The 11,843-nt window shown below is 36.0% G+C and overlaps 1 protein-coding gene across 2 annotated transcripts; it reads right to left on the bottom strand.

Annotated features, from left to right (window-relative positions):
- Positions 1-2,984: 2,984 nt before the first annotated feature.
- LOC143917419 (uncharacterized) lies at positions 2,985-11,143 on the bottom strand. Of its 2 annotated transcripts, none has more exons than XM_077438925.1 (7): positions 9,672-11,143; positions 8,292-8,407; positions 8,039-8,205; positions 7,793-7,963; positions 7,268-7,596; positions 6,214-6,331; positions 2,985-6,136 (listed from the first exon to the last, which is right to left on the bottom strand). In XM_077438925.1, exons 1-7 carry the CDS (start codon positions 10,662-10,664, stop codon positions 6,039-6,041), a joined length of 1,992 nt encoding a protein of 663 aa, XP_077295051.1. In that variant the 5' UTR covers positions 10,665-11,143; the 3' UTR covers positions 2,985-6,038. The 2 variants fall into 2 exon arrangements, with proteins under 2 accessions (XP_077295051.1, XP_077295052.1); XM_077438926.1 differs by having other exon boundaries at positions 7,298-7,596.
- Between the last annotated feature and the right edge of the window lie 700 nt (positions 11,144-11,843).

The raw sequence follows: 11,843 nt of genomic DNA, 5'->3' as shown, positions 1-11,843 counted from the left end.
AATATGCACAATTATGAAAGAAAAAATAATTTATATCAATAATATTAGGTCAAAGCATTTAGTAAATTATATTGTTGTATTCTTAAAATAATATTAATATATGATTTGAAAGAACATAGACAAAAAATAAATACAAATTATACGTAGGAGTTTCTAGAACGTAGAAGAGGAAGTTTACTCTAATGATGAGATCTGTTTTTGACAAATAAATTAAAGGATCTACACACAATTTTAATATTAAATAAATGTATAAATCATGCGTTGCTCTAAAATGAATAAAATCATGTGAAAATAAGATTAAGTGTAAAATATCCAATACTGCAGCAATTTGCACCTGCACATCACACATCACTGCAATGTCATTAATTTTATAAAACTGCACTCATCTGGATAGTCTTCTAAATTTGTTTTAATGCTCCGCTAGAGTGGGTTTCTCAACCAGTGCACCTGAAAGTTGTCCACAGCTTTTTAAAGATGTAATAAGCACCATTATGATCAAAAAACTCTGATAAGCAATAAAGTATAAAAACAGACATCGACATGTTTATAATGTAATATTTGTATATTGGCTTTATTATGAAATGAAGGTGGGTTTTACACTCGATATTAGATCCATAGTTAACTAGTATTATATCATCGCTACTAGCATTTAAAAGAGTTGAGAAAACCTGCACTAGTGTGTAGACAATGACAATGAGGAGCACAGCTAATTTATCTCCGCTTACATCCACCGTTTTAGCGATTTAACGTGATGTAGAACCTTACAAGTGTCAATTTCATGTGATAGAAGACCAAAAATGTATATGTACAATTTTAGAAATATATATATTTTTATTTGCTAGTTATTGATGATGATATATATATATTTAAGATTATAAATAAGAGGGAAATTGATCGATATAGTATGAATATGTTGTTATGACATTTTATAGAGAATTTTAACTTGTTATATAGAATGGTGATGTTGATTTGCACCTTCATGATGACAATATGTTACGAGTGCTATTGATATATTTTTATTTTGTGGCTTTAAATAAACATCTCATTATTATTAACATTCGTGATGTAAATGATGACTGGATCAAATATGATTATGTAGGGAGAGAGTATGAAAAGAAAAAAATTAAATATATTATATCAATATTCAATTGCTTGAATTTAAAAATAAATAAACAAATGAAAAATTAAATTTAAACTGTAATGTATTTTAAAATTTTCACAAATCATCAATAGTAGACATTGTAATGTTTCAAATGTTTATATTATTTTTACTGTTTAGATGAAACAAAAATAAAATCCCTATATGGTTTATTAACTTGTTTTATTTCGATACTTCCTGAACACACAATGTTTGCCCTATGATTCAACTATTGTACAATGCTTCAAATTATTTCAGTATCACTGTAAATATTTACATTTGTTGCCCTCAGTAACATATTGTTGGGTATAGGGGAGTTCGGGATCCAAATGAAAGGTCAAAGTTGTTCTTGACTCGGCTACTCACTAGAGAGTGTTACTTCATCTACTGCGTATACCTTATTTTAAAGAACAAGTTATAGAACACAGCAGCAGCAATTGGTGATACTAATCTGGCATTTCCATTATCTGGACACGCACAGATCTTGTGGCCTTGCCTATTGTGCACACATGAAAACCAGGTTCGGTAGACTACTCCAGCATGTTCAATATCTGGACACGCACAGATTCAATCAGGCTAGTCTGGCATATCTATTATGTATGCACATATGTAGGGCCAAGACTTGTTCGAAATGCTACAATAACAAATTATTGCAAAATATATTTTGGATTATTAAGCCGAGTACACAACCAATTGAACATACATAATATATACATATTTGTTGTGAATGTTTCAGGCATGTTTGGCTACTAGAATTTATATGATATGTATAATTTATATATATAGAGTATATAAAATTTTTATGAACTAATATTGAATCATTACGACTGAATTAAAATCCTATTCTTTCGCGTTTGTTCAATGCTGAGTGTCGTGGTAAATTCTATCATCTGAAATCCAGTGAACGAACCACCTCCACTCCTTCCAGTCCAAGTTATTTACAAACCCGTCAATTCTTTTATTTGATCAGATCATCTTATGGGATACCGTCCTCTTGCTCGTCTTCTGTTATCTACCAGCTTCTCCAGACTCTCCACATCCTTCCTGGCAATATGGCCAAAGTAGGAAAGAATTATTTTCCTACATGTTATGAAGTCTGAAACTGACAGCTCTTTGTGGATGACGTTCGTGCGTCCTGTGATCCATGGAATACGCAGCATCTGACTCCAGCACCACATTTCGAAAGCACCTTCTTCTTTCCCATCCTTTCAAAATGGTCCTACAGCTCGCAGTGACACTATTTTCTTAGTACCAGCCATGGCCTGGTCACTCCATCTAGTTGGGGATCGTCCTTCCGAGAATGACCGATATGTCCTTGCCTCACGATGTGCCCAAAGAACTGAAGGACACACCTAAGACAAATGGATGAAGGCTTATCGCCAACCCTTAGCTCTTGCAGGATGGAGGCATTGTTTCTTCTCGCTGCCCAAGAGATTCTAACACATCTCAAAAGCTTATATTATCAGCATTTACTATGTTCCTTTCTACATGTATTTTTAGCATCCATGTCTTGACTCCATTCAACGCAATGGGGATTTGTCTTTCAAAAATACTTAAACTAACCAATTGATAAGTGTTTTTTTTTTTAATCACTTAACATTACAATGTATGTACATATATGTATGCAAACTAATGTACAATACATTACCGCTGAATGAGATTTCTTTAGTACCCTAACGGAAAGATTAAATACGTTCATACATAAAATATGAATTCACCATTCATTTCTGTTGCATTTTTTATAGCGCAAAACCACCAAACACACATTCAGTTTCGTAAAAGAATCAAAACTTAGAAAAAATCAAACTCGTATGGGTTAAAATAATAATGAAAAAAAAATGCATTTCAATGTATTTTTATTTTGAAACATGGCACATGGCATATTTTGAATTAATACTTAAATAAAACAAAACACTTTTCCAAGATATGCATCATTTTGTGACAAATAATATTGATAAAATTCATAAAAAATTACAAGTCACAAAAACAATCGAAAAAACTTGTCAAAATTTTTCTACACATGTAAAATCAAAAAAACCGTTGCGGTCGATTCGTTCATAAATAATATCAATTGACATAAAATTGTGTGCTTACATGTTTCTTTATAAAATACGTAACATTTTTTTGTGTAAAATACGAGATCTACATCAACAGGATATTTCCAAACTATGGAAACGCTTCGATACATCCTCTTATACAAAAAAGCCACTCCAACCCGATGTAGTGTTTCCAAATGTATTATAGATACATTTCATTTCGACAATGTTAACGCTATTTGTGATATATGTGCAGTCGATCGAACAAAACGGGGGTTTAATCATAAAACACTGAAATGTGTGTGAACGAACCAGTCTATCGTTAATGTGCGCGAATACATACTGCTTCAACGGAACAATTTACATATTGACATGACGGAAAGTGTAAGAATATGTAACCGGGCGAAATGAAATGTCCGAACGTTACGTACTCGAAATATATTCTAACTCATTTGCCTTGACTATTTTATAAAGAAAAATAAAGTAATAATTAAAAATGAAGTTATTAATCATAATTTTAGTATAACAATTATATACATTATCTATATTAAACTTACTCTGTTTATAATTATATGTGTCCGTGTCCGTGTGTGTGTGTGTTTGTATAAATGTATTTATATATACATGTGTTTGTTATTATTTGTGTTGGTAGGCACATATATAAATTGAAATTCACTGAATACTATAATACGAATTAAAATATTTTTTTTATTAAATAAAAAAGATTGCTTATGTCCAAAATATAAATCACAATTCACAAAAAAATATATATATAATATATATGTATCGGACAAAAAGGAATTGCAAAATCCATTCAAATCGTCACTTTGTAGGCAAATACTTCACAAAGTAAACATCAACAAAGTGGAAAACTAAAAACAAATGAATAATTTTTTCAATGAAATATTATGCAATAAATAAAACATTCCCTGGATCGTAAAAACTAAATTACTAATACAATACTCATCGTAACCGATCGTTACAATTGCATAATCCGATGGAGCCTGACCGACGGCAAGATCGAAAGTGTATCGCAGACACATTTTTAGATATATTCGACTATGAATGTCAGCATTTTAATGTTCTGTTGAGATTTTTTCAAGCTGATTACTACTACATAAATCGCACAAACTCTTCCGAGCGTGCTGTCGGTCCGAATCAAACACCCGTCGAACATATCTTTCGACACCTGCAGACAATAAAAGAAATGCAAAATTGATGTAAATCTTACTTTTATACCTTATGCCTCTTATGTTCTAGGGGGAAAAAAAAAAAAAAAAAAAACAACACTGCACAATACACAATCACTACATCGCTTCAACATTTGTTAAAATGGATGATTCACTTTATTTACTATTATATTATTATTATTTATTTAAAATTTAACATTTTAACACACCAGTATTTGTGAAATGTTCGCATCAAATGACCTAATTATAAACTAATATTTTTATATTATCTAAATTCAATCGTATCGTAATTATAAAGAGATTTGAATTTTATTTTTATAGTTCACCGCAATCATATAATCTTATATAATCATCTATTTTTATTAAAATGTACAATTTGTGTGTAATATGTGTAACGTCATTACATTAAAACTTGCGTGATACATTTTTTTTTTTTAATTTTTTATTATTTTCTTTTGACAATTTCGTTAAAATATCTTGACTGCAAATATTCTTTCATATTATATACATATAATCAATGTATATATATATAATATATCTAAAAACAATATTTTACGTTGCAAATTGTGAATAGAAATTTTGTCATATGTCTAATTCGGTTTGGCCGATCCTGCACATCAACGCGCAGATTTCAAACTGCAGCTGCTCCGAGATTTTCAATATCTAATAAGAATTATTCTTAACATTAATCAATTTATTATATTGGTTCTGGCTGCGGTATTCAAGATACAGCGTTGATAAAATAAAACTATTTAACTCACGCATATTTAACTTCGCCATGACATATCCTGATAATCCTTTCACGCACGAGATGCTCTTCAATAAAATAGCAGCTATACTTGTTAAAATGTAAACTTGCACACAATACACAAGTACACGCACATTAATCCGCAACCACATAGTGATTGCAAAAAAGATATTTCAAATGGTTTTTATCAAATTTTACAATTAATTTCTAATGCCGAAAATAAATTGACTTCAAAGTCGAATACTTTTTCATTTTGAACAATGAAATTTGATCACTAAAAAGTATACATACATTATTGTATATAACATTTATATTGCATTTTTTTTGTATATCTTATAATTTGGATATGAATTGAGAATATTAATCAACAAAGAGAACATTATATCGGAAACGTGCGATCAAACAATACATTTTTTTTTAATTAATTGTTATGAGCATCTTATTGTTATACACCCTATAAATATATTTATATATATTTTATTCAAAAATAAATTGCCACGCTAAAAATCCTGTATTCTTACGTCTACACCATTAAATGATTTGTACCGATACTGCAAATGCACATTTCTAACATTCGACTCGTATACCCCGTTGATTTCCAATGTCAGATACCTTGTAAAGAGATAGGACACAATGGAAACGAGATAAACAAGTTTAAATGTCGCCGAGAAATGCACACAGCATTTTTTTTTTAAATACAGAAAATTTGATAATTCTTAGTCAGATAGATAAGGCTGTGTTTCATTATGAATATTCTCTGTTGAATAATGACCATTCCAGATATTATATTTTCATAAACATGCAAATTTTCTTATCTAATTAACATACAACTCGCAAATCCCGAATATATGAATATGCATGTTCACGCAACAAGTTTGGATGGATATACACAATTGATGTCTAAGTCAATAATAAACTTTCACATTCTACTTCTTGGAAGGCGGTTTTCTCGGAGTTCTGGTAGTTTTACCCGTCGACGTTGATGGTGTTGAAGCTAATTGTGCTGCCTTCGCAGCCGCAGCAGCTGAAAACACAAATCGTAATTATGAAATATTGAACGATCGATAACGATATGACGAAAAAATTTTGCCACAAATTTACCTTTAGAAGGAGTACTCTTGGGTGTCTTTTTCGTCCTGGTCGTAAAGTTTTTCATTGAAGTACTCTTAGGTGTAGATTTTTTTGACGTTTTCATAACTTTTCCGGGAGTTGTGGCTGTCTAATAGATAAACAAAAAAATATTCATCGCGTTATTAAATGCAAGATGCGTATAAATGTAAAAAAATAATTAGAATTAAAGAAAAAACTACTAAAAGAAGCAGGTTTAACTTTAGTTCATATACAAATATTATCATTTAATACCCAAAAAAATCATAACGGACACACTTTTCAAACAGATACATATATTTCAAGTTCAAAACATGTTTAGGCATCGGGTCGGGCACACAATGGTTAAAAACTTAAGTTACAACTGTGCTGTGAGGTAATCTAAATACATAAAAGATAAGTTTGCACACTCTACACACTATGTACAAAATGAATCAGCTTTGTTAGGCAAATGTTATATTAAAAAAAGCAAGCTTATAATGAATGTATATATGCCAGCTCGGGTTTTTTTTTTACATAAATCAAACATCCAAAACAAATTTATGAATATTTACATGGTTGTCATATATTGAATGGGTCATTCGAGTAACGAAAAAGCCTCATTGAGCAATTTGACTTAATCAACCATTGATATTGATAAATAAATCAAACGCCACTGCTTTGATTTAAATAGATTTACCGAGTTGCATATTCAAAGCCAAACAAAGATGAAATGATGAAAATTGTGCCGATGATAATGGAAATGATACTTTTCTTCATATACATATACTATCATTATTACTAGTTCAAAATACCCAATTCATTTAAAAAAATGTTCAATTCACAAAAGTGAAAGTGCAAGCCTCAAAATTAAGAGCTAAAATCATTAAAATAACAAGGATTCAAAATAGACATATTAATCGTAGTACAAAGCAAACAAACAATTTGACATTGTGCAAATTTCAATGTAAAGTGAAATCATAATAAAAAGAATAAAAAAACTAATTCAATAAGGATACACTATATATGCGTATAATGAAAATGAAATGAGTAAATGAATGATACGTACATTCCCATAAATCCGTTGGATCATGCCTACCTTGTTAGTGGTGGGAGCACTAATAGGAGGCAGACTGTTGTTAATGATTGGCTTGTCTTTTGCCGGTGTTTTCTTGGCAGATTTGGATTTGGACAGTGATTTTGATTTGGAAGGGGTTCGTGTTTTTCTCTTTTTCGGAGAAAGAGTTTTTTGCTTTCTGGGCGACGATTTTGAATCACTCAAACTACTATTCGTATCACTTTTAGGATGTTTGGGAGAGGATTTGGAATACGGTCTCTTGCGAGAGCTTCTTTTCTTCGTTTCCAACTGTGACTCATCTTTATAAAGTGAAAGATCAACTGAAATAATATAAAATAAGATTATTAATCAAAAAAAAAAAAAACATCACAGCTCCTCGACTGTTTTATGAACATATCATAAATATGAACAATCTGTAACACATAATAAAAAAAAAAAAATGAGTTTGACAACACTGTTGCATTGATTAAATTTAAATATAACAGTGCATTCGATCAGTTAACGTTAACAACATACGTCCGTCGGGATGCTCTTCCGTCACGCTGGTGTCGGGGGCTGGTTCTCCTCGCTCTGCGGCCAACGCTCTACCCAATATACTTTGCGTGCGAGCCAATTCCGCCGCTCCGAGCTTAAGTCCTGCACTACCGGCACGTTGCAATGATAAGGTCGTAAGAACACATTCAATATCTGCAAAATTACAATTAGCGTTAAACACCACCTCCGCCGATCGACTTACAACATCGCTTGTACACAAACAATTACCGGTTATATCATAAAAATCTGGTTTATAGATCTCCCCGGCCGGATCTCCCGATTTGTCTTGCGAGAGCCAACGTATTTTAATTTTTCTCGTCGAACGGTAAACATTCTGCATCGTTTGACACACATAAAATCCTCCTTCTGCATTTCGTACGGCCAAAAATTCATTTCTATACATAAAAAGAAAGCAAAATATTATTATAAAAATGTTTAAAATAAAAAAACACGTCAAAATTAAGCGAAAAATATCACTCACTTGTAAAATACAATTAGTTTATCATCATTAGGTTTAGTAGGTGTAGATCTGCCTTGACTGACGGAAAGCTTTGTGACTATAGCCAGTTCTGGTGTTGGACTTTGATATGGTTGTACCTAAAAGTGCAGAACATTTTAAATTAATTCAATGCTAGTTTAGCTTTTCTGTGAATGAACATAGCCGATTTTAGTTTCTATAACCTGAACGGTCCAAAACCCTACATACATACATCGAAATCAATGTTTGACAATATTTAAAAATACTGGTGGCCAGTAAGTATGTTTATTCTGCTTTTCTGAGATTCTAGACATATCGAATTAAAAGAAGTGAACAATTTGTGAATTAAATCAAACAGAAAATGTTTTTGGAACTGAAAATTGGACTTTCGCTACTTTCAAATGTAATGGCTCATATATTATCTCCTTTTAAAAATCATTTCCTGGCAGGGATGCCAAATTACTCGCATTTTTACAAACCTCCTTTACGTTTCACTTATTAAGTATTTGGGTAGTTTGAGTACCTGCTTGAGTAAGGATTCATTATTTGAGTTGAAAGTTAGTCTAACAAATTTCTTGTATCCATTCTTACCTGAAAAGGTAGTTGCACTACTAAAAGTCGAGTAATTTGGCATCCATACTTCCCAGTGTTGTCAATGAAACAGTTTAAACAGTATGTCGTTGGCTCAGTGGCAGAAGTAAAAATTTGGTATTTTAACCTAATAATGCAACTCGGTAGATTTCAACATGTTGTTGTTTACAAACCAAGCTAAAGATTTAAAGATTTCAATACGTATTAAGTTAGTTACCTCCTTGCTTGTTACTGAAAAAACACTTGTTTATACTTTAATCGAAAACACAAATGATTTACATATTTCATATGGTGGTCAGTTTAATTAACTTTATGGAAAAAGTCGATTTTCTCAGAACAAGGATTTGGAAGATGATTATATTCTGAGAATGTTATTCAAGGTTTTTCAATCCAAATTGACCCTTTTCAATGTCAATTTGAAATAAAAAGGGGTTAATATGGAATGAAAAACATGTATATATGGAAATAGCAGTACAAATGAGATACTTTCAATTAGATTTAAAAGATAATCTATCCGTGATGAATTTAAATGTCTGAATTTTTTGCACCAACAGAAAATCATCAATAGCATATCTCGCTCGAATTGATAAAATGGTATGTTAGCAACATACAAGCATCATTCTTAGTGTATGAATAGATGTAGGCATCGTTTCATTTAGACGATACGACAGTTGAAATGAAATATTATTACAATATATATCAAAGTTGTAAACATAAACATTGCATAGCTTGACAAGGTGAGATTTGTTTACAACGTCGATTATGACGTGACGTGGCTTTCGGATGGTTTACCTTCGTCCTGTTTCTTTTGCTGAGGCGACCGTCGAGGGTGGCTTTAGAGGTGGCGGCGGCGGCGGCCGCCAGCGGAAGCGGAGTCGACGCGCTTTCGTTGGACCTCTCCTTGGGGGCGATGGCGGGCTTCTTGGCGGGACTCGGGCCCTCCTTCTTCAGCGTCTGCGTCTTCGTCGGCGACTTGGCGTCGCTCTTGCGTTTCCTCGACAGCGTCGGCGTGACGGTCGCCAGCTTCAGCGTCGACTTGGGCTTGATCTCGGTCTTCTTCTGCAGCGGCGAGCTGGCGGCGGCGGCGGCGGCCACTTGCGGCGCGCGCAGGGAATCCTCCGCAGAAGCACCTTCGCGCTCGGGGGGGTCCGAGGGCGGGAGGCCGTTCTCTGGCGCCGGCACCGTCGGAGCCGGAGCCGAGTTGGGGACTGCTGGTGCTGTTGCTGGTGCTGGTGGTGCTGGTGGCGGCTCGTCTCCGTTGAGGTGCTCGTGCTTGGGGGCGATTTGGGGGTCGTGCTTGGGGGACGGGGATGGGGATGGGGGTGCAGGGGCGGGGGCGGGCTCGTCGCGCTTGGCGTCCACGTTGTTGTGGGTGGGGGCGGCAGGCTCGGGGGCGGCCTGCGGGGGTTCTGGAGGGGGGGTGGGGGCGGCGGGGTCTTGTTGACGTTCGACGGGAGTGGGGGGTCGCTCAGTGTTTGTTTGTGTGAGTTGGGGGGCGGCCGAGTCGGGGGGCGGCGGGGGGTCTGGAGAGTCGCCAGTGCCGTTCGAGTGCGGGGGAGTGGGGTGGGGCGGGGGCGGAGGGGCCAACTTGTGCAAGTGTTCGTCGAGCGAGTCGGCCGGCTTGGTGAGCGCCAAAGCCAGAGGCTTGGAGTTGTGGCCATCGTCGTTGTCGTCACTGTTGGTGTTGGTGTTGGTGTTAGTGTTGACGCTGACGAGGTTGGTGCTGGTGTTGGTGTTGGTGTTGAGGGGCAGAGTGGCGGGCATGGTGGCGGCGGCTTCACACATGCCGCGGCCGGCAGAGGCAGAGGGGGGCGTGGGCCGAGGGGCCCAGGGGAAGAGAGGGGGCGTCCCTATACAGGAGGGGGGAAGGTGGGGGCCGCTAGCACGAGCGGAGCCCCGCGGTGTCAGTGGCGTCGACGACGACACTCTCACTACTAGCACCGGCAATAGCAATAGTGGCGATCGTGGAAAACGACACTGTCAGAGTGAAAGTGGGGTGGGGTGGGGTGGAGTGGGGTGCGGTGGGGTGGTGGTGGTGGGGGTGAGGATAAAATCGTAGCGCGGAAGTGGTCGTGCTGGAGCTGGTACGAACGGTGGTACGAATAGTGGTACGAGTACGAGTCGAGTACAAGTAGTAGGAAGAGCGGTGTAGCGCTGGTGGGAGGGTATGGCGTCCGGGCGCGCGCGTGCGCACTCCGCCACCAGCGCCACCGCAGCGACGCGCCGCGGCTACCGCTCACCACCACTACCAACCTCCACTCTCCACTCTCTGCAAAACCGATCCAACCCCTATTGCTGCAGTCTCGCGACGCCGATTTTCAACACATTCCACTAAGCTAGGCCAATGTAAATAAGCAGCCCGTGATGCCTATTTACTAATTGGATTATTAAGAGGGCTGGACAGCAGCGCCTTGTCCATAGAAACGTACTATACTTCTCCCTTTCTCAATTATGGCACTAGAGAAATTATTTTTTAATATGCTATGGATATCCACCATTGGGGTGCATCTATCGTTTTATTTTTTTTGATTAATTATTTTTTATATGAGCTAGGAGCCACCAAACATCTATAAAACCGCCTCTTTTTTACATCCACGAAAAGAATCCAGCGTGCTTATTTAACGGTCGATTTTAAAAAAAATACGCCGATAGATGCACAGAAAGTATCTTTCTCATACCGATGATGAAATTTTTTTTTAAAATTGGTCCAGTTTTGGAGGAGAAAATAGTAAAATACGAAACCTCGATTTTGTCAATTTAAAATACGTTTTATGTGGTCGAAGCGCAACTGTCGCATTCACTCAATATATATATATTGATATATATTGTCGCATTCACTCAATATATATATTGATATATATTGTCGCATTCACTCAATATATACATACACTCAATATATATATCGAAGAAAGGAACGGTAACAAAATTAAGGTTTCAGGTGTACAGCCCTCTTAAGGCAAGCCA

The sequence above is a fragment of the Arctopsyche grandis genome, chromosome 9, assembly GCF_051622035.1.
Source record: "Arctopsyche grandis isolate Sample6627 chromosome 9, ASM5162203v2, whole genome shotgun sequence".
In the NCBI taxonomy this organism is placed as follows: Eukaryota; Metazoa; Arthropoda; class Insecta; order Trichoptera; family Hydropsychidae; genus Arctopsyche; species Arctopsyche grandis.
Note: the sequence above shows the minus strand (reverse complement) of the source record. Positions and strands in the feature narration are given on the sequence as shown.

Bases quoted from the DNA above. Each gene is read 5' to 3' on its own strand.
- LOC143917419 (XM_077438925.1), bottom strand. From the start codon at position 10,664: ATGTGTGAAGCCGCCGCCACCATGCCCGCCACTCTGCCCCTCAACACC. The intron at 8,408-9,671 runs GTAAACCATCCG...CTGCACTTTTAG, and splicing joins GCAAAAGAAACAGGACGAAG to GTACAACCATATCAAAGTCC. The intron at 7,597-7,792 runs GTATGTTGTTAA...ATATTATTTCAG, and splicing joins GGAAGAGCATCCCGACGGAC to TTGATCTTTCACTTTATAAA.